The sequence below is a fragment of the Centropristis striata genome, chromosome 10 (assembly GCF_030273125.1).
Source record: "Centropristis striata isolate RG_2023a ecotype Rhode Island chromosome 10, C.striata_1.0, whole genome shotgun sequence".
NCBI lineage: Eukaryota > Metazoa > Chordata > Actinopteri > Perciformes > Serranidae > Centropristis > Centropristis striata.
In genome coordinates, this window is record NC_081526.1 from 20,657,864 (window position 1) to 20,684,167 (window position 26,304).

The 26,304-nt window shown below is 42.4% G+C and overlaps 2 protein-coding genes across 2 annotated transcripts; both read right to left on the reverse strand.

Moving 5' to 3' along the window:
- Positions 1-5,668: 5,668 nt before the first annotated feature.
- On the reverse strand, positions 5,669-8,813 carry LOC131979321 (trace amine-associated receptor 3-like). Its single transcript, XM_059343269.1, has 4 exons — positions 8,762-8,813; positions 7,556-7,786; positions 7,056-7,333; positions 5,669-5,752 (listed from the first exon to the last, which is right to left on the reverse strand). The coding sequence occupies exons 1-4, from the start codon at positions 8,811-8,813 to the stop codon at positions 5,669-5,671; spliced, it is 645 nt and encodes a 214-aa protein (XP_059199252.1).
- A 15,436-nt stretch (positions 8,814-24,249) lies between these two features.
- On the reverse strand, positions 24,250-25,658 carry LOC131978553 (trace amine-associated receptor 13c-like). The gene is made up of 2 exons (XM_059342236.1): positions 25,489-25,658; positions 24,250-25,066 (listed from the first exon to the last, which is right to left on the reverse strand). The coding sequence occupies exons 1-2, from the start codon at positions 25,656-25,658 to the stop codon at positions 24,250-24,252; spliced, it is 987 nt and encodes a 328-aa protein (XP_059198219.1).
- Positions 25,659-26,304: the final 646 nt, after the last annotated feature.

Sequence of the window (26,304 nt, forward strand, 5' to 3'; positions counted from 1 at the left end):
TGAAGAACAGTCGTATGGGTGGGCTTGTTACCAAATAGCGGCATGTGGCTAAGAATGAGGTGGCAAATGTCACTTTTTAGAGCCAGACAAGTATGGCAAATACCCCTCCAAATTTTCCAGAAATTTAGAATTTTCTAAGCGAGCTCTTCATGCAGCCTGTACTACTCCAGACTGTATTAGAGGGACACCACAGGAGCGACACATGCTACAGGTTTAATAGGTCATCATTCTCACAAGCAACATCTTTAACATGTTCATGTTACTCTTTCTTTCTATCAGGAGTGATAACTCTCTCTCGATCTCATAAGGACCACATAACTTTGCCCCAAGACAACCAACCACAGGTAATAGGACCAACACTCGGTCACCTGGCTGAGAGTGGCGACTGAGAGTTTTCTTGTCATAATATTTCTTCATTTTGGACTGGGCAGCAAAGAGGGAACTACGAGCACAAACAGTGTGTAACCTCTTTCTGAATTAACTCACATAGTCCAAAATGCTGCGCGCGGGACTGGGTCTGTCTGCAAGCCACCTCTCATGCAGATAATGAAGCGGGCCGCGCACAGTGTGGCCAAAAACCAGTTCGGCTGTACTAAAACCAACCTCCTGTGTGGTTTCACTAACAGCAAACAGCAGCAGTGGTTGTCCCTCATCCCACTCCCTGTTTGATTCAACACAAAACTTACAAATTAAAAATCCATACATAATCCATCCATTAAAAATCCATACTAAAAGTATGGATTTAAGCGATTGATGAAACCGCTCCAGTGTGCCCTAATTCTTTGGATGATATGCACTGGAGACGTAGTGCTTAACGGATAACTTGGCCATGAACTGAGCAAACACCTTGGCCATAAAGTTTGGGCATTGGGGCGTCCCGGTGGCTCACACTGGTAGAACGCTTACCATGAAGGCCGTGTGCTTGCTGCAGCGGACCCGGGTTTGAATCCGGCCTGAGGTCCCTTTGCTGCATGTCTTCCCCTCTGTCTCCCCCTTTCTATCTGTCTCTATCTAATAAAGCAGTAAAATGCCAAAAAATAATCTTTAAAAAAAAAAAAAAAAGTTTGGGCATTGATCAGTTTGGATTCACTTAGGCAACCCGAAAGTGGAGAAGAACTTAACAAGGGCTTTAACCACAGCTTTTGCCCTTTACGCACGTAATAGCATGGCCTCGGGAAAAAGAGTGGCCATGCACATTATTGTGAGCAGGTATTGGAAACCGGACTTGGTTTTTGGCAAGGGCCCTAAACAGTCTATTATCACATTTTCAAATGGCTCACCACTTACTGGGTTTGGATGTGAGGGGGCCGGAGGAATAACCTGATTCAGTTTTCCTGTCATCTGGCAGACATCAAAGTAACGGCAGTATTTGGAGATAACAGGCTTTACCCTGGCCAAAGAAAATATCGGAGGACCCGATAGTATGTTTTTTCAACCCCAAATGACCAGACAAACCATGACCGTGAGCCAAACTCAACACCTGTTAAAGAAACTATTTTGTCACAACTACCTGCTGAACCACATCATACTCCACATCAACTGACGGGGTCCATTTTCTTAGCAACACGCCATCTTCGAACAGGTAAGACACAAGCTGTCACTTTATTTAATAATGCAGCAGAGAGACAGTCAACCAATGTACCATTTGCTTGCTGATAAATTGCTGACAAATTGTAGCAGGGTTTTTTTTCTAACTTCGTCGCTTGTTCCAAAAAAATCCATGCTTAGTCAGAAAAATTATGTTGTGAGTTTTATTTTCCACCTCACCAGGTGCAAACAGTGCCAATATGTACAAACCAAAAATAAATAAAAGAAAGTAAAAGAAACAAAAATACTCTATATACACATTCAAAAACATAAAAAAAGAAAACAAATACAAGTTCTTCAATAACTCGAATTTTCACACTACTCAACAAGACTCATTACACTGTTACCTCCTCTGTAACCAACCACTCTCTTCTTGATCATGGCCTTGGCAGCCCCTTTATAGTGGTGGCTCCTCCCACTAGGATTACTATAAAAATACCATTAACATCTTTTAAACCTCATAAACATCAATTTCCTTCACATGTGATAAACACCAACAAAAATCATCACAGTTTGGTCATTGTTCCTCTTCCATAGAAACTGTCTTCTACCTGGACAAATTTACATTATTAATAAAAACATATTATCCCGCATCACCTGATGGCAAGTGTCATCCTCCTATATAATGACATCTATAATGTGCACCCTTGGCTGCACTATTGTACAGTGAGGGGAAGGGGGATGTGTGTGTTGTTATGCCAGTTTAGTGTGGAGCAGAGGGGAACAGGGAAAGATGTGTAGTATGTGTGCCTGTGTGTGTGTGCGCTGCATACGTGTGTGTGTGCCGCTGGCAGCAGCTCCGTCACATTATCCCCCTCCTCCCGGATGTTGGCGATGTGCTGCAACCTAGAAAGGTAGTCTGCCACATTGGCCTTGCCTGCTCCGTGGCAGATGGTGAATTGGTATAGCTGGAGCGAAAGGTACCATCTAGTCAGGTGGCTGTTGTGCTCCTTCATGGAGTTGATCCACGTGAGAGGTCTGTGGTCTGTTTCCAGATCAAACTCCCTTCCAAGCAGATAGTACAATAGCTGCACCTGTCCTCGCCCCAGTAAGTAACCCAGGTATGTGTCTCCTGTCGGGCCCATTCACACTAAACTGGGTTAAGGGTCTTACCCCCCCCGGATCCTTCCGGGTTCCATCTCAGCCTCATTGTCTTGATTCACCTCCCTCACCAGCAGAGCCTATCCTGGAACCTGGACACCATGCTCCTTACACTCTTTCAGCAGGTTGAAATGATTGGTTTGCTTAGTCCTTTTCTTGTCTGGGTGGTGTACCTCGTAGGTCCCGGGGCCAATATTGTGGGTGATGTCGTATAGCCCTTGCCATTTTGCTAGGAGCTTGCTGTTGGAGGAAGGGAGCAGCAACAGGATTTTTTTGGCCAGGCCGGAACTCGCGATGGCTGGCCTGATGGTCATATCAGGCTTTCTGTTTTTTCTGGGCCTCCTGCAGGTTGACCTTGGCCTCTTCCTGGTATCTCTCCAGCTGGTCCCTCTTTTCCAGCACAAACTGCACCACCCCTCTGTTGCTTGAACTGGTGGAAGGGCCTTCCCAGCTCGTTCGGAGCGGGTCCAAGGGTCCCTGTACCTCCCAGCCATACAACAGTTTGAATGGTGAAAAACCGGTTGAGGCCTGGGGAACCTTCCGGTAGGCAAACAGCAGAAAGGGCAAACAGCGATCCCAGTCTTTGGCCGTATCATCCACAAATTTCTGCAGCATCTTCTTCAGTGTCTGGTTGAACCTTTTGACCAGGCCATCAGTCTGTGGATGGTATGGTGTGGTTTTAATGGCTGTGATGTCCAGTTTCCTCTGAAAAAGCTGCATCAACTGTGATGTGAGGTTGGTTCCTTGGTGGGTTAGGATCTCATCTGGTATCCCCACTCTGGAGAATAGCTGTACCAATGCTCACAGTACAGCGGGAGCAGTGATGGTCTGCAGGGGAAAGGCCTCAGGGAAATGTGTGGCATAGTTGCACACCACCAGGATGTACTGGTGACCCCCACTACTCTTAACCAAGGGTCCTACAATGACCATGACAATCATACAGAAAGGAGTAGAGATTATCTGTAGTGGGTGTGGAAATGCTCTGTCAGACTTAAGGCCTTCTCAAAGCAGCGTTGGCGATGAGATTTCTTTGGGCCCTTAGTGCCACCTTCACACAGACTACTGTCCAAGTCTGGGAGTGGTTGGACACCTTTCACTTGGGCTCAGGTGATCACAAGACATGAAACATTTACATTGCCCTCCCCACCGTCTGTTTCCACTGGCAATTATTTATCGTGCAGCAAGTTCATCAACACAGGTAAGTCCCAGCCAAGAATCATATCCACAGGCAAGTTCTTAACCACCCCAACAGTCAACAGGAAAGGTTGTTCATCAATGGTAACTGTCACATCAGCTTTGGGATGAGGATACTTATCCCCATGCACACACAAAATGTCTGTCTGTCGGCTGTAGTCCACACAGCCTGCTGGCACCAAGCTGTGCTTAATCAGGGACGTGAAGCTACGAGTGTCCAAGAGAGCAGTAACCTGCTACCCATTTATTAGTGACAGTTTTATGATTTTGGATTGGCTTTGTTTTACTTTCAATGGGCAGGTGCCACTTCCGTATGGGACAAACAAACTCTTTGTGGCTTCGCTTCTGGCAATAGAAACACAAAATCCTTACCAGAGGCTTGTTGGTTGGGCAGTGCTGGGGTTGGTACCTGGAACCTCCTGTCTGTATTATCTCCTCTCTAGTAAATAGTTAGGGACACGGGGCAATCGCACCGAGCACTATTGTTATTCTGTAGATCTTTTCTTCTTCCTCTTCCGGGCACAATTTCATCCCACTACTCGAGTTACAGGACAAATTATATATCAAAACGTGCGGTTTGATCAGGATCGGTGTGATATTACTTTTCTCTACGGAACATGAAAAAACTGCACAAAATTTTGCATTGAGATTTTCAAACGTCTACTTCTCCGGCATAATTTCACCTAGAGACTCCATTTAAACTTTAAACAGTAGCCACAAGTCTTGTGTATTGGTGTATTAATCCATGTTCCGATAGGTCATATAGTTTTTTATCAATCCCTGCTCAATAACAATGATCATTTCTGGAGAAATTCTGAGATTATAATAAGTGTGTATTGCATGGAATGTGTGTGACATCGTCGCTCAGAGTGTAGAGGGAGAGAAAAATTTGTCAAAAAATACATTTGAAAACTGTGCTCCAGGCCTCAAATTACACTCTACAGAAATAATTTATACATAAAAACATAGGCAAATTTGCTTCTCACTCACAATCCTCTGGTAAAGCTGTCAGAGTTATAATTTGGGTGTAGGACGCACAGATGTGCCACCAACAAGCAGCAACGGCCCCATTGACTCCCATATTAAAAAACACAGGAACATTTCTGTAGAAAAGTATATTTAACAGTTTTTCAGATCGCTCTTACAAAGCTATTTCTTCATGTTTCACAAAAAACATATGTAACTGTTCAGGAAGAACTCAAAGGATGCTCAATGTGAAGTCGGATCAATGATAGGTATAATGGTTTTGCCAAAAATGCTTCCTGTTCGAGGCCATTCCTTTCCAAACTCCATCTTAATGGTTTTACAACTCTTTCTCTGAAGCCATGTACCTTCAGCCATCTTGACACACACACACACACACACACACACACACACTCTTCCTCTCTTACACCCTTACACTGTAAATAATCTTAGATTAGACTGTGTATATCTATATACTATATGCATTGTGTATGCATGTTTACATTGTGTGTTATATTTGCTTTACTTTGTTTATTTAGAATAAATACAATTTTGGAATAAACATGCTGTCAATTTAATATTGTACACAATGAGTGATGCCAACATCTTCTATGAAAATAATTCCAAATTCCTTCAGCCACTACTAAATATGGTATTTTGATTTTAATTATCAAGTTAATTATTAATCAGTGTTTCAAATTGATAGTTTAGTAACTTTATGAGAATGATTTAGGTGAATTGGTTGTCTTTTCTCTCTTTTACTGAGTGGTACCCCTCGAGGTGACTTAGAGTAAATCAAGACTTATTATCATTCATAATTTATTCATCCATTCTCCTTCAGGCTTATCCACACTCTGGAGTCGATCCCAGCTGACATTAGGTGAGAGGTGGGATACACATCGTTGGGCTGACACATAGAGACAGAAGTTCTCATTCACACCTACAGGCAATTTAGAGTCACCAATTAAATCTAAGTGCATGTTTTGGGACTGTGGGACACGGGGAGAACAATATACTATATATAATATATATATATTATACTATTATAATATATAATAATATGTCACACAGAAGAGCCACAGGCCAGAGTTGAACCGGCAAACCCTCTTGCTGTGAGGCAAGAGTGCTAACCATAACATCAACGTGTAGCCCTATAATTAATAATTATTTCTGATAACGACAAGATTTGATGACATGTTTCCACCTCCTCCAACTGTGCAAAACATTTTCAGCTTCAGGTGATTCTGTTCGGACCACTCTGCAAAGTTAGGTAACCAGGAACATCAACACTGCTATTCGGGATGTGCGAGTGCAGCCAAGTTTCACTGAAGTAAAATACGCTACACTCATGGTATTCCCTCTGGGTCTTCACGCTGCAAGTTCATCCATTTTATTCCCCAAAGACCATACGTTTCCCATTATAATAGCTGGGACTGCTGGCTTATGTCTTCTCCTTCTCTCCCTCCATATGGCTCCACACTGGATCCCTGTAACTCCTGTGGGACCGCATGTCGGTTCTGGGCAGCAGCAGAGGCTCACACAGCACAATTAGCTCTTCACGCGTATAAAACAATGCCCCAACAACTACCGACAAGGTTCTCTGTTACAAAGAGTAGAAAAGGTAACAGAAGAACGTGGAGAATCATAGCAAAACTTTGTCCAGCTATTGTCAAAACTTTTATGAACAGGTTGTGATTGATCCAAAAAAACAAAAAAGGGAATATAACCAACAAATAAACAAAAGTTACAAGACACGACGGGAGCTGCGGCTACAGGCTGCCACCTGGATGCCATCTATTGTAAATAGTCAACAAGGAGTCAACAGTTCAAAAAGGTCATCTCATGACTTCATGCTCTTCTACAGATTAAGATCTTTTCTGATAGAAGAGCAGATTACTCAAATGTTTTAAATGTTTGAACAGGATCAAATATCAGGTATTTTACAAATTAGAATACATCATAACTTTGTGATTATTATGTTCACCAACCTTTTGTCACACCTGTGGGATTATAGAGACCTCGTATTGGAGATATCATCACATTGTTTAGTTTTTGTTGTTGTTTAGCAACATTTTGCCCATCTCATTATTATTTGACTTCTACTTCCTTTCAGGCAGAGAGAGAAAACACAGGAAAACTACTTTTTCTCACCAATTTCATTAAGTCATCCTTCCACAGCTTCTCTACAGTATGTTGGCCTCACAGGAGCCAGGCTGCAGTATCTGAAGAGTAACAATGTGTTTAACTGTTTTTCTGAACCAGGGGTAAAACAAGGCATAAATCAACGGGTTTAGACAAGAGTTCAAATAGTACAGATACACAATAAAGTATATAGTTGAATTATTCATGAATTTGTACCCACTCAGACCTGCAAAGAAAGATGGTGTGAAACACAATAGAAACACAACTACCAAAACACCAAGAGTCCTGGCTGCTTTCAGCTCAGATTTCTTTACTGTTTTAGTCACTGAAATCTGCTTTGTAACAGCTGTAATATGAGAGCGCATCGCAAGAGCTTGAGACACAGCCACAAGAAAGACTCTTGTATACAAAACTATGATAGTAATAACAGGAACAATAAAATTTACAACAAATTGAAAGTAAGCACCAATGTTATCCATTACACCAACACATTGTCCATAGCAGGCACCAGTGCTTTTTTGTTGATGAAGATGTAATTTAAAGAAGTAACTATTGTAGGCAACAGAACCAAACCATAAAAGACAAACACAGACTTTAACTCTATTCACAGTGATTCTGGTGGTGTAATGCAGAGGGTCACAAATAGCCACATAGCGGTCAACTGATATAAGCACCATGCTTCCTACTGAGGCAGTGTAAATGATGAAGGACATAAACCTAAAGAGAGAACACAGAAGGTCACCAAACAACCAGCACTGTGGCACATTTGCTGGCATCAGCAGGAGGCCCAGAAGAAAGTCTGAGACAGCCAGAGAGAGGATGAGGATGTTGGTGGGTGTGTGGAGCTGCCTGGAGGAAAAGAGAAAAAGCATCATTCTACAAAACAGACCTCATAGCAAAATAACCAGAAAATCCAGCAATAATCCACAAAAAACTGATTTATGAATTTGGATTATTTCTAATCAGCAACATATATAGTGAACATAAACAATACATGATAATATAGAGGTCACAGTGGATTTTTGCATTAACATGCAGTCAGGAAGACAGAAGATAAGACTAGTGTTAGAGGAAAAACATTATTCAGTACCAGTTCAAAGACAATTCTTCTTGATCTACAGCAGTTCTTCACATGTTTAAAGTACAAAACTTGTAAAGAGAAGCAAAAAAGTTAATCTCAACCTGAAGTGGGAGACTGAGATGATGATGAGCAGGTTGAGGACCGCAGTGAGCACAGAGATGGAGTACTGTGCAATGTCCATGAACAATGTTTCAGCCCAAGAAGATGATACCTTCCAGCAGGAGATATTGGGGTGTTCTGGGAAACAGAGCGTCCAACTGTCCCCAACCTCCATCTTCAGAGATCTGTAGATGTCTGTAGCTCTGGCAGTTTTCTGAACAAAAGTCATGTAACTACTTTTTCCTCTCTCACATCGTTATAATTCCGCCCCTCATTTTCCCCTATGTGTATTCGGGACTCTGATGTCCCTTCCCTTCTCATTTTGCACATCACACCATCATCATCATCACATTCGGAAACCCATCCTCTCCCCCTTTCTCTCTCTCTCTCTCTCTCTCTCTCTCTGAGCAAAAGCGTGATGTGAGTAAGCGTCTGGAGGAGTGATAGTTTTATGTAACTTTTTTTTATTATCTTTTGCATTTTTCTCGTAGTTTTTGTTTCACTTAGATTATAAGTTTAATTTGCTCTCACATTATATTTCAGTGCTTGGGTGTTTTTGTTGGTTTTATTTGTTGGTACCACATTTCCCCCTACCCTCGTGGTGTGTGCCGTGGGCCACCATGGCCGGCATGGACCTGAAGAACATTTCACGCAAACATGGAATTACGATCGGGGCCACCCTCCCCTGCAGCATGGAGGACATCAGCCTCACTGTGTGGGGGGGGTGTCGGCCACAGCAGCGTGCTCTCGGCCGCTCGGATGAACGGAGCCGTTGTAATTTTCCTGGATCAGGTGGAAAAGGCGAACCGTGTCATCGAGGTAGGTTTCACTGTGTCGGGGCAGTTCCTGCAGGTTCTGCCCCTGTCCAAACCTGCAACCAAAGTAATCCTGTCTAATGTCCCTCCCTTCATCACGGATGAGTTCCTCTGTAGGCAGCTGTCCAGACACGGGAAAGTGGTGTCCCCCATCAGGAAGATGTTGTCTGGCTGTAAGTCTCCGCTGCTGAAACACGTGGTGTCTCACAGACGCCAGTTGTTTATGATACTCAATGACAGGAGTGGAGTCTTTGATTTCCGCTTCCAAGTCAGAGTAGATGATTACGACTATGTGATATATGGGACATCGTCTGTGATGACGTGCTTTGGTTGCAGAGAGGAGGGACACACGGTGAAGAACTGCCCGATGGCGCAGGTCCTGCTTCGCCTGGCCAGGGAAGGCCGGCGGCTGCATGGGCGGTGCCAGTGCCACGAGAGCGGCGCGGTATCTCTGCATAGCAGATGGTTCCAGCGACTGGCTCCTCGGTGGTGAGACCGGTTGCCGCCGAAGCAGCCGCCAGGGGTGAGTAATGTGGAGGGTGATAATTGTGTGAATGACAGGAGTGTGTGTGTAGAGAGGAGAGGAAAAGAGCAAACGGGTGAAAAGGGGGAGGGAGAAAAAAAAATCCAAAAAAAGTCAGTGAGCACTTGGAGGTGGTGGTGGGACACACAGACACACACACAGACACAGGAGGATAAGACAGACAGAACAAACACAGAGAAAGATAAAAGGGAGGAAAACACTGATAACAACATAAACAATAATAATACTAATAATAATAAACCTTGGAGTGAGCAGGTGGAGGAGGAGGAGGAAATGGAGCTCACAAATAATGGAACAGTCAACCCCAAAAACAATAAACGCAGGAGGTCAGCCAGGAAGACCACAGAAAATAACAAAACAGTGAGTGACGTCACTGACAGTGAGGACTGGCTGACAGCAGTGACGTCACTCATTTTACTGGCAGACATCACTGCCGATAAAATAAAAACTTTCCTGCAACAAACAAAAAACCAGCACAGAGTGAAGCTGGAGGAGCATTTTAATGATCTGGGGTTTATTATTTTGTCGGCTAGACTCCACATGAGTCAGCGGGAGGACTCTGTCCTCACGGATCAGGAGGTTTTTAGACTGAAAAACTGGTTCTGAAAGCTAAACGACAAAGTATAAATGAAAAAGGAACCAGTTGTATTAAAAGGCTTATGCATCTTTTATTTATTTTGTCTTTATCCCTCTTTTTAACACTTATTATGGATGGTTTTAAAATTGATGTGTTAAATGTAAATGGTGCGAGGGATTTTAAGAAAAGACATTTAATATATGAAGTCACCAAGATAAAGAAAATCTAAGTACTTTTTATGCAAGAAACGCACAGTGATGAAGGCAATGGATGTGAGTGGAGGATGGAGTGGGAAGGGGAAGCCATCCTGAGCTACAACACCTCCCTCAGTGGGGGGGTGGGCTTCCTCTTCTCCAGGGATTTTAAACCTAACCCACTGGAGGTCCAACATTTTATCCCGGGGAAGCTCCTCATGGTCAAAGCTCAGTTCGGCCATTTTGCTGCTGTTTTTATGAACATTTATGCTCCAACAGCTGATGCAGAGAGGAAGCAGTTTTTAGATAAACTCAATGATGTTTTAAACGACTGCACCACAGAGGATTTTTTATTCTTGGGTGGGGATTTTAAACTGCACTGAGAACGACATTATTGATCGTAATCACACAGAGCCTCATCCAGCTTCTCAGCATGCCTTAAAGCAGCTGGTCCGCTCTCAGGGCGTGGTGGACGTATGGAGGAGGCTGCACCCAGACTGCCGTCAGTACACGTGGTCCCACATCAGAGAGAGCAGGGTCTCCTCAGCTAGATTAGACCGTATTTATTGTTTTAAGCATAATTGTAATATATTTAAACAGTGCACTATTTTACCTGTCGCTTTTACTGATCATGCTCTAGTTTTATCTCATGTTTTTATTAGAAATGTTTACCTAGAAGTGCATACTGGCATTTTAATTCTGTTTTAACTTTTGACAAGAGTTTTAGACAGAACCTGTTTTATTTCTGGGATGTTTTTAGACAGAGGAAGGGTGATTTTAACAGTCTTACGGTGTGTTCAGACCGGACGCGTAGCGAATATTTCGCGCGACAAGATTACATACAAAGTCAATGCAAACACGCGAATAGGCGCAAATTTTTGCCGGCGGCGCCAATTCAACTTTGGCGAAATATTCGCGTGACGCTGTGTCAGGACAGCCTATCAGCGTTGAGATTCTGGACGACAGTGACGTCATGCATCCCGGGAACCCGCCTATTCCGGAAAAATGGAGGAGAAACTTATTGTTGCGGTCTGTGGGCTTCTCGAGCTTTTTGACACATCATCACCCTCCTACCGCAACCGGAACCATAAAGATCTTGCCTCGAGGAGGGTGAGTGAGGTCACCGGTGTGCCTGGTAAGTTGTGACAATGTGATTTCAGCTATCTGTTGTAGCTACTTCTCTACAAAGTTAGCATTAGCATTAGCAGCCTTCGCCGGCCGGCATATTTATCTGTCTCTTGGGCGAAAATTCGCGAGTTATTTACTTGCGCGAGTGACGCGAGTAAATTCAACTACTTGCGCGATCAACTCGCGCGAGTAACGCAACGCGAAAATTCGCTACGCGTCCGGTCTGAACACACCGTTAGGCAGTGGTGGGACCATGGCAAAATACAAATAAGATTGTTATGTCAACAGCAAACTCTCAATGTCACAAGTGACATCACCAGATCTATTAAACACCTGGAGACTGACATAGTGGACTTAGAGCGACTTAGTGAGTCCACAGGAAATCGAGGACATATTGAGAGCCTCAAAACCAAAAAATGGCTTTAGCCGACCTGCTGGACTCTAAAACCCAGGGCGCAATGGTCAGATCCTGAGTGAAGAACATCAAAGAGATGGATGCTCCCTCTAGCTATTTCTTCAGTCTGGAAAAAACGGACAGAGGAGAGTAGTCCACACACTGCTGTCAGACACAGGGCAGGAGCTGACAGAACCATGCCAGATCAGGGAACGAACTGTGAGTTTTTATCGTACACTGAACTCAGCAGCTTCACCTCCGGACTGCCACAGGTCGCTGAGGAGTCCCACTCACAGCTCGACACCCCCCCTCCTGCTGGAGGAACTGCAGACAGCGCTGCTGAGCATGCAGAGCAGGGCTCCAGGCATTGACGGCCTGACTGTGGAGTTTTACAAGACCTACTGGGACCTCCTGGGCCGCGATATCCTGGAGGTATTCAACGAAAGTCTGGCCTCTGGTGCTATGCCAACGTCCTGCAGGAGAGCGGTGATCGCACTGCTCCCAAAAAAAAGAAACCTGCAGGACATGAACCTGGCGTCCTGTGTCGCTACTCTGTGTGGACTACAAGATCCTGTCCAAAGTATTGGCTTCCAGGCTGGGAAAAGCTATGGAGCAGGTCATCCACCAGGATCAGACCTACTGTGTCCCCAGCAGGTCAATGCTGCCGCACTAAGTCAAAAGGCCGTAACTTCGATTTTTGGCAAAAATGAGTTATTGTCATTTTTAGGCTAATAAACATTTGTTTTATCATGTAGACAAACATCAAGTGTCAATTCGGTTGTTTTATGGGAGAAATTAGATTATATTTTTGCCGTAACTTAAAAAAGCCAAGAGGAAACTGTGGTAGAAGCCCGTAACTTCAAATACCGCTCTATGCCTTCTTTTCACGCTGCTCCTGAACATTCCAATAAGTTACAGTGCAGTTACGGCACTCTGCCTTATTCTGCCTGACCATTAAATCAAAGTTACTGATTGCCGCACTGGAGTTACGGTGTTATTACGTCTATGTATGTGTATTTAAATCACCTCAGACACACATTAACTCCAATAAAGTGTATTTGCAGTGCTTACTTTTGTTAAGGTTATTGACAATCTAGGTGTGAAGATGGCATTTTCTGGAGGAAAAATTATGCTGGAGATGGCTTTGAAGCGTAAATGCTCAAGATCAAGGTAAGAATGATACACGGATTCTTGTTGGGCGCATAATATAAAATCCACATAGCTAGCTTTTTAGCTAGCGATGCAAACTTTCGTAGCCTAGGCTAACCTACTTCACCAACTAGACACAAACATTTTGCAGTCCACGTAGCCCTATCCAGTAACAAGCAGTGCATTAAAGCATGTCTGATGATATATATTATTTTACAGCCCGCAATACAAGGCTAAATGTACAATGAAATAAAATGTGCTTCTCAGGCTAGCTCTCGCCTGCCAATGACATTCCACTCACTGGGCCTCATTCATGAAACGTTAGTAGATTTGTGCGTAGATTTGCACATAAAAGCCTACGCTACTAAAAACCTACTCCGGATTCATGAACGCCGCGGGAAACTCAGATCTCATCGTAAACACGTGTGTATGATCATGAATGCCAATCCATCGTAAGGTGGCAGCGCGCTCCCGATAATCAGCAATTAGCATGAACCCCGCCCATGAATTGCTAATGACCACCATATAAGGAGGTGTGTAGAGGCATCCTGTCAACCTGTCAGTCATGGCACAAAGAAAAAAAGAACGAGAAAGAAAAAATAATTTTTCCGAAGCGGAGATTGAAGTTATTTTGGGAGAAGGAATCCAAAAATTTTTTTTTATTTTCATCTGTTAGTAGTGGTGTGACAGGGACAGGCAAAGCGAAAGCGTGGAGGGAGGTGACGGACGCAGTAAATGTGGTTTCTGTAGTGCAAAGAACTACGTCCGAGGTTAAACGTAAATGGTTTGACATTAAACTTGACGCAAAGAAACGCATTAGCGCACACAAAAAAAGTACATCTGCCACAGGAGGAGGACGCTCAGAGTCCAAATACCCCGTTGGTGCGCTCTACAACGGCCCGAGTAGCCGCGTGCGCCTCATTGTATGCTCCTGTGGTGTCTGCGGGCTGGCCAGTGGGGTCATAAGCCACGGCGTCAGTGGGTAACCCCTATCCCCTATGGATATAGAAAGGTAATTCCATATATAACACACACATGTGATTATGCAGGCTATATTCTTACCAATGAGCCAGCCGTCTCTCACAGCTCCATCCTCCAAACGCGTGCCAACTGCGCAATTACGCAGGATGAATGCGTCATGCGTCCCACCGGGCCACCGTGCCACAACGTTTAACAACACACACTTTGCGTCACAGATCAGTTGCACATTCACGGAATGAAAGTTTTTCCGGTTAATGTAAGCAAATGCATCACCGGATGGAGCCTTGATGCGTACGTGTGTGCAGTCTATGGCACCGATAACACCTGGCATGTTTGCAACTGCGCTGAACCTCTGCATTACTTCTGTCTGCCGTTGTGCGTCGTATGGAAATTGGATATACTCTGGCATTAATTTAATGATACCTCTGAGAACTGCAGGCAGGATGCGTCAATTTACATAGATAATTCACAATTATGAGTTTAATCTGAATCTTAATTCCGCCAATTGCCAACTAATTTAACTAAATATGTTATATTTTTAATCGTTTGCCATGTTTATATCACATGTTTCAAAGGCATCTGCGTATTGTGTACATAACAGAACGCATTATGAATTAAAATTGTAATTTCCAACAGTGACGAGCATTATTTATATGCGTTCTTAAATTTACACAAGCACTACGTGTGGTCAGCAGCATGTGTAGATTTTGTTAGTAGCTACGAAAAGATCGGAGCTACTAAAATATTGATGAATGCGGAGATGCACGTAAATTTCCGTCTGCGAACGGTTTACACACAAATTCGTTCTGCTCACGTTTCATGAATGAGGCCCACTGAGTGCGATGCTGGTTGGTTGGAGCCGCAACTTAGGCTATCACACACACACACAAACACACACACATACCAGTAGCAGCAAAAATGTAGTAATTGGCAGCCTACCTTTTGTCGAACCCTGGTTAAAATCCATGCCAAACCACCGACAAGAAAACAAATCCATTTAATCCACCACAAGTTTCAAAAACGTGTAGCCACTGCACTCCCAGGTTGTTCAAGCTTAGCTGTCAATTCTGTCTAGCTCGCATTAGCTATATGTGTTAGTAAGTTGACCACCATGTGACTTGTTGATGCCACGGTGTCACGTTGTGAAGACCGTGGCACGGAATGTTTACACTTCCTACAAGCCCGGATTGGTCAAACAGATTTCCCAGCAGGCCGTCTTGTTTTGTAAATGTTGAGAATAAAAAAAAATAAAAGAAGTAGTTGTGTTTTATTGACGGCCAAATGACCATTACTGATACAAATATACATACATTAAAGAAATGAAGGATAATATTATTTGGCTGGAAATGAACACCACCATGGTTGTAATGTTTAAGAGAATGAAGTGCTATAAATACCACTTAGCTTCAAGTAGCAAGATAAGGTTATTACCATAGATTTAAGGCATCCTAACATTTACATAACATCCTAGGGATCAGATTTGGTCACATGTACTCTTTTAAGTGGCCCGATTTAAAAAAAAAATTGACATATTCTAATATTACGCCATGTTAATTTTACCCAAACAGTAACAACTAACTCATACATATATCAACAACTGAACATAATTGCATGATTTAATTACTATATCATCATTGAAAGTCTTCGAACAGGAGTTTTCTGGTCTAAAACATTACTGTTCTACCACCTTTAACTGGTTGAAAAATGCCGCTATTAATTCTGTATGGCCCTTGGCGGGGTATATTTTTCTTTATGTGGCCCGCGACTAGAAAAGTTTTGGCACCACTGCACTAGAGAATTAAAACAGTATTATAGATGTAGATTATTCTCTTGTATGTACAATCAATCAGCAACATGTTTCTAATTGATGCTGTTTTATTCATTTCAGTTTCTATTGCGCCTACTGCTACTGGACACATTCAGCAGCAAGTTCCCTGCAAACCTGGAGTGGATCGTCCATGCAAGTCCCCTGTTATAAAGGAGTGGACCATTTTGAATAGCTGTCTTGATGTAAGTGCTGATCTGTTCTTTGGAGAGGAGGACATGTTCATCACCAGCACACCAGATGCCACCCAAGCAGTCTTTGAGGACTCCATTCCAATGTCACTGACGGCACCAGGTCCTTCCATTGATGACCTGTCTGCCCTCATTTCAGTGACTGTTGAGCCCTCCATGTCACTGCCTGAAGTTATCCATGTCACCGCACCAGAGCCACAACTCCCACTAGCTGCACCAGCCTCAGCCCCAGGGATGACAACCCCTCAATCTTTGTCTGTCCAGGAGCTTGTCCCAAGCCATGAGCCCAGAACCACATCAACTCCTGCTCTTCCAGAGCCCATCAGTCCACCACCACTGAGGGCCCCATGTGGAATGAAGTGTCGTCGGCAATGCTCTGCCAAATTTTCAGAGGACAATCGTAGGAAGATATGGCGGGATTTCTGGGACCTTACATACAAAGAAAAGCGAGCCTTTGTATTTTTTACTGTGTCAGCCAGGTCAAAAGGGCAAAAGTCTGTGAAAACCCAAGTAGGAGAAGCAGGACTTTCATTTATAGGCTGAAAGATGCAGGCGAAAACCCACAGCAAGTATGCAAACTGTTCTTCCTTTCCACACTGGGCTATCATCCAACAAATGATAGCATAGTCCTGTCAGTGATGAGTAAAGAGCCAACATCTGCTCTAGCCCCACCAGCTGACCAGAGAGGGAGACATTAGGCAGCAAACAAGCTTGACCTCAAACCTTTGTATGCTCATATTGAGTCTTTCAATCCAACCGTCAGCCACTACAGGAGGGAGCATGCACCCTGCCGCCGGTATCTCCCCAGTGACATCAGCATCAAGCTCATGTTTGCTGACTACATAGAGAAAGGCAACAAGTGTGGTTATGACACGAATCGAAAGGCAGTAAAGGCTAAAAATATCAGTTTTGCCAAACTTGGAGAGGAGGAGCGTGAAATCTGTTTGTTGCAGGACCAGCACACAGAGGAACAACACCAGAAATAAGCCCTGGAAAACTGTCCGCAGTTTGAGAAGTGGAGGGAGCATAAGGCCGAAGCTGTTGAAACCAGGCTACACTACCGTGATGATACAGATCGAGACTGGCCTGATGATACATCAGTCAGAAGTGTAGACTTGCAAAAAGTCATCTTGCTGCCAAGAATGCCTGGCGTTTAATCTGCGCTTTTTACCAGGCGCATCTGTCTATACAATATAGGTTTGCATCGGTGGGAGGAAAAAGCAACAAAAAGAAGAATATTTCTGTTGTCTGGCATGAGGGAGTTGGAGGGCGAAGTGCAAAAGAGGTAACATCTGCATATGTGGTGGCACTAGAAAAAGAGAGGGACTGCAAACATATAGTCGACTGGGTTGACAACTGCAGTTCCCAAAACAAGAACTGGTGCCTTCTTTCCTCTCTTGAGTCCTTACTCAACTCAATTTGTGTGTCAGCTGAAGATGTCACCATAAAATTCTTTGAGCCTGGTCACACTTTCATGAGTGCTGACAGCGTGCATCATGGCGTGGAACAAGAGATGAGACGCAGACCAGGATGAGTGGTGTATGATTTTGAGGATTTCTTGTCAGTTCTCCAAAATTCCAACAATAAGAAGGTGGAGGTCATGGAACTCAAAAACAAGGACATCAGGGACTGGGTGAATGGCCACTCCACTGCAAAGATGAAAAAAATGTCCAGACTGGCGGACCTGAAAGTGATCCAACTGCGACGTGGTTCAAGTTCCATGTGGGCGAAGACATCCCATAGGGCAGAAGAGTATGTGGAGGTGGACTTCCTGCAAAAGAAGTTTAACACCTGCATACCCTCCACCTTGAGATCTCGGGACCTGGGTGTTGAGGAGGTCAAGAAGAAGGAGATTTTAAAAAATCTTGTTCCCCTGATGCCAGCAACCAGGAGCGTCTTCTGGAGGTCATTAACTGTGCACAATAACTGTGAAGATGAAGAATAGGGAGTGAGCGGCACAATCAGGCCTCATTCCCTTCTGCAGACTCACTCAGCTCTGACACATTTTAATTGTTTTGAAATATTTGAATCCTGCCTGTTGTAAATATGATAGAGATAAGGTATGCATGCACACACATACACACACACCTCATTTCCATTAATTTCTAACCATTTTTTCCTTTCCATTAACCAGTTCAATGAATATATTAAATTGCAAAAATTAAACTTTGTTGTCAGACTCTTTATTTTAAATCATATAAAGTATAAAATGACCGAATAAGGACTAATCACATCCCAATTTGACCTAAATTGTGTGGGAGAACTTTGTTTTTATCATCATCTGCCTTCGCTTCTAAGTAGCCAATCTATAAAAGAATTTTAAGTGAAACTTATCATAATCATAACATTGTGCTACAAAATATAAGTTAAGGTCTTTTGCCTTAGTATGACTGATTGTCATTTTGTAAGCAATGCTAAGGCAGAATACAGTAAATTCCGAAAAAAGGTCAATTACAATATTATACCTATAGCTCAATACCCAGGACATTAAATTAACTTTAAAGTCATTTTTCTCAGTTTCACACTCTGGCGAGTTAAGGTCTTTTGCCCAGTAGGGCAGAATGGTGGACACCGTCCACCTCATTCCAGACATTTGGAAGTCTCCTGCTCATTGGGTATTAACACTGGTCTAATTTCCCTAGACCAGGAAAAGGCTTTTAACTGCGTTGGTTGAATTGTGTGCATGTGTGGTTGTGGGAGTGGGTGCACATGTGTGAGTAAGTAAGTGTATATGTGGTGAATATGGCATGGCTTGTCTACCTGCACTCTTCAATTAATTTGTAATCGATTTGTTTGATTTTTCTGTGTTTTTTGTTGTTGTTGTTGTTTTAAACTGTAATTATGTGTATTGTGAAGCACATTGAGTCTGCCTTGTGCATGAAATGCGCTCTATAAATAAAGTTGAATTGAATTGAATTGAATTGCGTTGAACACAACTTCCTCTGGAGTCATGGAGAAGTTTGGGTTCAGCGCTGGTTTCAGAGCCAAGATCAAGGTGCTGTACAGTAAGGTTGAGAGTGTTTTGAAGGTAAACGGTAGTCTGTGTGCTCCTTTAGAGCATGTAGAGGCGTCCGGCAGGGCTGTGCTCGGTCGGGCATGCTCTATGCGCTCTCCTTGGAACCCCTCATCAACAGAATACTTTCCAACATCACTGACCTTTTATTTACCTGGTTTTAATAAAAACATTGTTTGATCACCTCATGCAGATGACATCATTGTTTTTATTTAAAGCCAGCAGATTAACTCTGACTTTAAATAGAGAATCTCAGGCCTAAACACCTTCTCTGTTCTCCAGTACAGTAAGAGGCCATTCTTCCACCAACACTATCTTTATGGTTTTACAACTTTTTCTCTGAATTCATGTAGCTTCCCCGTGCAGTAATAGATTGTGTGTTTTATTTGCTTGTGTGTTTTGTTTGCTTTACTTTTTTATTTAGAGTAAATACACTTTTGGAATAAACATGTGGTCCTTTTGAACCATGAGACCAACACACGTGTTGCTCAGGTTCGAGGCATATAAACCCTTACATATTTGAATTCACAATAGGGATAGGATTTATGGTAACACCATTTCCAACATAAATGTTGCCCCGTTGAGAGGCATCCTTTGTTTGTAACCTATATTTCCAACATAATTGGTGCCTCATGTAGAGGTATCCATACACGTTTTGGGACATCCTATGTCCCCAACAAAGTTGTGGGCCCAAAAGCCAAAACAGTGAGTTGAAAACTTCCTGAGTGAAGCTGCAGAATAGGTTGATAATTCTCTGGTGATTTGTGGCTTGCAGCGACCCCTCTCACATTACATATGGTAATTGAATTCATTGTTATTTAAAGCACTATTTCTTGATTAAATATTGAATTCTGAACAAACACTCACTAAAAGTAATGACAGACACAATATCAAATAGAAATAAACATGACTGTATCGTAATAATTGCATCAGGTGTTGAAGTGTGGTGGCTGCATCATGTGTTTATGCTGAAGCTTGTTTTTCTTAACACCTCTGATGGCAGTGATACCTCAGAGGTTGAAATGTTTTCATGTGACTAATCCATGCAGGCGTGAACAAAGTTTTTGTCTAGAGGGGTTCAGTACATCAGGAACAACTAATGAACACATTGTTCACAGACAGGCAAATTAAATCCCATGGGACCTTAAGGTGTGTGTGTGTGTGTGTGTGTGTGTGTGTGTGTGTGTGTGCAAATGTGCTTGTTTGTTATGGGTCTGCCAATGGCAACAATACAAAGGTGAATTAAGTAAATGGTCATTCATCCCGACAAACACTGATCTATTGGGAGATGAGTTTCTACACTTTACTTTTAGCTCTGCTCATTATGTCCACCACAGAAGTTACATTACTTTGTCTCATTAAACTTGCTGAAGACAACATAGTTTTCATCACTTCTTTTCTTTTTCTGCCATATGATGTTTCACTGTGGTTGTTCACTAGTACCTTGGGTTACTGTGTTTCGTTAACCCTAAACCTAACCCCATCAGTGGTCTCACATCATAATTAGGGCCACGGGGCAATCGCACCGAGCACTACTGTTATACTGTGGATTTCTTCTTCTTCCTCTTCCGGACGCAATTTCGTCCCGCTACTAGTCCTACAACTTGAAGAGTTGCAGGACAAATTATATATCAAAACGTGCGGTTTGATCGGGATCGGTGTGCTATTACTTTTCTCTACAGAATACAAATTTTTTTTTTTTGAAAAACTGCCCAACATTTTGCAGTGAAATGAATGGGACGGCCGGAAAAAAAATGAGTGAAAAAGAACAATAATTGGAGATTATTTAACGTCTACTTCTCCGGCATAATTTCACCTAGAGACTCCATTTAAACTTTAAACAGTAGACACAAGTCTTGTGTATTGGTGTATTAATCCACGTTTCGATAGGTCATATCGTTTTTTATCAATCCCTGTTCAATGACCATGATCATTTTTGGAGAAATTCTGAGATTATAACGGGTGTGTATTGCACGGAATGTTCATGTCACAGTGTGTGACATCATCGCCAGAGTGTAGAGGGAGAGAAAAAATTGTTTGAAAACTGCACTCCAGGCCGCAAATTCCACTCTACAGAAATAATTTATACATAGAAACGTAGGAAAATTTGTCTTCTCCCTCACAATCCTCTGGTAAAGCTGTCAGAGTTATAGTTTGGGCGAAAGACGCACAGATGCGCCACCAACACGCACCAACAGCCTCATTGGCTCCCATATTAAAAACGCAGGAAGATTTCTGAAAAAGGGAGATGGAACAGTTTTTTTTGATCGCTCTAACAAAGCTATTTTTTTCATTTTTCTGAATAAAAAAACCATATGTAGACGTTCAGGAAGAACTGAGGACGCTCAAAGTGAAGTCGGATCAATGATAGGTATGGTTTTGCCAAAAATGCTTTCTGTTCGAGACCAGAAATTCCAGTCTGTCCACCTCTGCTGTCACTGTGCCGGAACAGGTGTCAGTTAATTCTGTTGATTGCTTTGATCTGATTGCCTTTGATCTTTGATGTGATTACAGTTACAGATACAGACACACACATGCGCATAAGCGCGCACACTCCTCACATATGCATACACATGCTTCAAACACACACGCATGCACGCACAAACACACACACAGGTAACTTTATGTGATTTTAATTACACACACATACACACACACACACACAGGTAACTTTATGCGATTTTCGCTACACAAACACACACACACATACACACACACACACATTTTGAGGTTAAAGGGCATAGTTTGAAATCTCTGAAGAAACTCATCATAGTGTACACACACCGGCAGTAGCCCCCGTGGCCCTTTCAGAATTTCCCCAGAGGAAATTTTCTAGTTTCCTATGTTTTTCTGTGGTTTAGTCGCAGAAGCATTATTTTTTTAACTTATCGTATAGTATCTTTAAATGTATAAGTGTCATTTCACAGACGTATTTGGCAAGATAAACTCTTAATATACCACTGTTTAAATTCAATATCTCCACAGACTGGTGAAGGACATGTTCAAGAGATAAAACTGTATAAATGGACAGGGTGTAGACCACGGCGCTGCTGTATATATGTCCTCATTGTTTATTTTCCAATGTTACAGTTTTTCTCAGTTGCTTTGACACATCTCTAAAATCAACCTCAGTTACATTTATCCGAAAGGAAATCAATGAAGAGAAAAAGGCACTTAAAAGGACCCCCACCCCTCTAAATTTAGAGTGTGAACACAGGAAATATACCTTAAGAGTGGGGTTAGCATTGGGCTACCCTATTATTACAGAATGTCAAGGAGAGAAAGAAAGCTAAAAGACATATAGAAAGAGCTGAAAAATGCTGCAAGAGGTAGCTCTTCTTTGAAAGGTTGGGTCCAGAGGTATGAGAATGTCATCTCAGGGCTGGATATAGTGCATTCCGTATTTGTATAGACTCAATTTAAAATAGATTTTTTTTTTTGCCCACTGTCTCAACAGTTTTATAGTTCCCTGTGTGATTTTATCATAGAGGTGTGGATTTTCTACACTTTACTTTTAGCTCTGGATATTATGTCCACCACAGGTACATTTCTTTTTGTCATTAAACTTGCTGAAGACTACATATCTTTCAACATTTTTTCCCTTTTTACTCCCATAGGATGACTCACTGTTGTTGTTCACTAGTACCTTGGGTAGGGAGAAGTAAGGAAGAAGTGTCCAAACTCTGCAATCATGGCTTGTGATTCCATTGTTACATTGATGATACCCAGCTGGTTCTGTCCTTTCCACCGAATGACCTCACAGTCTCGGCTCATATCTGTGCTTGTCCTGCGGATGTCGCCACATGGATGACAGAGCACCACCTTCAGCTCAACCTCTCTAAAATGGAGCTTCTTATCATCCCAGCATGTCCTGTCTTATATCAGCCTATCAATGTTCAGCTTTGATCCATGCAACTTGTGCTCACAAGCTCTGCACCTAGTCATGACCAACTGACCTTTAAGGTTCATGTGGGCCACAATTGCCTAATCGTGTTGGTTCGCCCAATACAACATCAGGAAAATCAGACCCTACCTGACTGAGCAATCGACACAACTTCATGTACAGGCCCTTGTGATATTGCACTTAGACTACTGCAACTCTACTGGCAAGACTCCCTATATGCACCTCCAAGCTTCTGCAGATGATGAAAAGAGCACATGTCACTCCACTATTCATCTCTCTGCCCTGGCTCCTGGTCCCAGCCGCATCAAATTCAAAGCCTTGTCTGTACCTACAAAATAACAACGGGCAAAGCCCCTGCATATCTGAACTCATTTGTTCAGGTCCACAAACCCACCTGCCCACTACGCTCTTTGAGTGAAAGACATCTTCTCAGACTCTTCTCCCCGGGAGTTCCCTGGTGGTGGAACAAACTTCCAAACTCCATCTGATCTGCTAAGTCCCTCTCAATCTTTATGAAGAGACTAACGACCTAGTTCTTTACTCAACACCTCCACACTTAATCTACACAGATGAGAACTGTAAATAAATAAACTGTTTACACTGACCACTCGCATTACCTAAAGGCATTTACGTCCTAATGGACTCAAACTTAGTCCATGGCACTTACTCGTGTGTCCTTTCTTGACTTCATCTTTACTCGAGTTGTATCAACTCTCAAATGTATGTCACTTTGTATAGAAGCATCTGCTAAATTACATTGTAGAATGATGAAAGTCTGCTGTATTAGAAGCGTGGACTACGTGTACTTTGAGGTTTTAGTGTGTCCCAGAAAGGGAGACCTGTGACACACGCAAAAAAAACTATGTCAGGTTTAAATCAAACAGTATCAGAAGTGGATATCTCCTGACTGAGAAGCAGTTGAATTCACTTGGAAAATCAAGTACATGGGAGAGAGAATAGTCAACAAGCACTTAAAAAAATGTTATCAGTTTCTACTTAACTTAATGCCTTTCTACAGATAAAGAGCACTTCTGACAGATGAGCAGATTATAATGTTTTAAATGTTTCAGCTGGGTCAAATGTCAGGTATTTTACATATTTAGAATTAATCATAAATCAATCTAATTAATTAAAGATGCATTCATGTATGTTCACCAACATCTCTTGTCACACCTGTGGAATTATAGAGACCTCATATTGAAGATATCATCACATTGTTTAGTTTTCAGTTCTAACAGCATTTTGCCCTTTTGTCATTATTATTTGACTTCTACTTCTTTTTCATATAAAAATCAGGAGAGGAGAAAAAACACAGACATATGACTTTTCTCTCACCAATTTCATTAAGTCATCCTTCCACAGTTTCTCTACAGTATGTTGGCCTCACAGGAGCCAGGCTGCAGTATCTGAAGAGTAACAATGAGTTTAACTGTTTTCCTGAACCAGGGGTAAAACAAGGCATAAATCACAGGGTTAAGACAAGAGTTAAAGAAGAACAGATGTGCCAAAAAGTTTGCAGTTGAATGAGTAATGAAATCGTATCCTGCCAGATTTACACAGTAAAAAGGGCAAAAACACATTAGAAACACAACTACCAAAACACCAAGAGTCCTGGCTGCTTTCAGCTCAGATTTCTTTGCAGTTTTAGTCACTGAAATCTGCTTTGTGGCAGCTGTAATGTGAGAGCGCATGGCACGAGCTTGAGACACAGCCACAACAAAGACTCTTGTATACAAAATTATGATGACAGTAATGGGAGCAATAAAGTTTAAAACAAGATCAATATCAGCAATTGATGAGTCTGATAACGCCTCACACACGCCATCACAAAAAACAAAGATTTCTTTTTCAATAAGATCCAGATTAAAAAATAAACTATTGTAGGCAAAAGAGCAGAGCCATACGAGACAAACACAGACTTTAACTCTATTCACAGTGATTCTGGTGGTGTAATGCAGAGGGTCACAAATAGCCACATGGCGGTCAATTGATATGAGCACCATGTCTCCAACTGAGGCAGAGAGAATAATGTAGGACACATAATAATACAGGGAACACAAAAAGTCACCAAGAAACCAGCAAGATGATATTTGAAATGCTTCCACTGGCATCAGCAGGAGGCCCACAAGCAAGTCTGAGACAGCCAGAGAGAGGAGGAGGATGTTGGTGGGTGTGTGGAGCTGCCTGGAGGAAAAGAGAAAAGCATCATTCTACAAAACAAATCTTCATGACAAAATAACCCAAAAAAAAACTTGCAATATTTCATGAAGAGTGACTTATGCATTTGAATGCTTTCTGATCAGCCACATAGTCTCCACATGGTTAAGTTTAGTCAGTTTAGGTAATTAAAAATTACCTACAATATAGAGGAAACAGTGGATAAACAGCGATGTTGACTCCTGGTAGTTCACAGGACCATATTGTGCAGTGTCAAAGTCAGACATTTCAGTGTTATTGTGCAGTCAGTAAGACAGAAGATAAGACTAGTGTTAGAGGAGCAACATTATTCACTACCAATTCAAAGTTCAAATTATTCTATCTACAGCAGTTATTCACATGTTTAAAGTACAAAACCTGTGAAGAGAAACTAAAAAGTTCATCTCTGCCTGAAGTGGGAGACTGAGATGATGATGAGCAGGTTGAGGACCGCAGTGAGAACAGAGATGGAGTACAGCACAAATGAGAGCAATGTTTCAGGCCAAGCAGACTGTGGCTTCCAGCAGGAGATATTGCCGAGTTCTGGGAAACAGAGCTCCCAATTATCCCCAACCTCCATCTTCAGAGATCTGCAGATAGCTGCAGCTCTGGCAGCTTTCTGAACAAAAGAGTCATGAACTGATTTACCTCTCTCACATTCTCATAATTCCACCCCTCCTTTTCTGTGTATTTTGGAACCCTCACCCTCTCTCACCCGCTCTCCTATCACCTATTTTTTAAATGTACTATTTCATCTCCCTTTTCATATTATTGGTCTGCAAAATACTTTTCAGTTACTCAAAAGACCAAAGTAATGTTTAGGGAAATTAGGCTTTTTCATTGAGTCCGCCAAAAACAGCAGGATGTCAACACAAAGGGTTCAAAGGGAAAGAGTAGTTTTGTTGAGAGATTTGCATTATTTATTATCATTTCAAAGTTATCAACAATCCCCCCCACCCATCTCAGGGTGAGGCCTTCTGAAGATCTCCTTTCCACAAGGAATCCTGAAACAACTGCAATTCGAGACTTCCGGTTTAGCAAATGAGTGGATAGACGTTAAATCAGGAGCTCCCGGTGGATGAAGTGATAAAACATTGAAAAGCCAGAATTCAAACGCACAACCAGAGAAGGGATGAGTGCTAAAAGGGAACTTACCAAAAAAGAAACGGAGAAGAAGCAAAGAGAGCAAGGGAGATAGAAAAGGAGAGGATAGGTCGGATGCCGCT

Bases quoted from the DNA above. Each gene is read 5' to 3' on its own strand.
- LOC131979321 (XM_059343269.1), bottom strand. From the start codon at position 8,813: ATGTTCTTCAGGTCCATGCCGGCCATGGTGGCCCACGGCACACACCAC. The intron at 7,334-7,555 runs GTTCTGTTGCCT...CTCATATTACAG, and splicing joins TGTTTGTCTTTTATGGTTTG to CTGTTACAAAGCAGATTTCA. The intron at 5,753-7,055 runs GGCTCCTGTGAG...TCTATGTGTCAG, and splicing joins CTCTTCAGATACTGCAGCCT to CCCAACGATGTGTATCCCAC.
- LOC131978553 (XM_059342236.1), bottom strand. From the start codon at position 25,658: ATGGAGGTTGGGGATAATTGGGAGCTCTGTTTCCCAGAACTCGGCAAT. The intron at 25,067-25,488 runs GCAGAGATGAAC...CTTTTCCTCCAG, and splicing joins ATCTCAGTCTCCCACTTCAG to GCAGCTCCACACACCCACCA.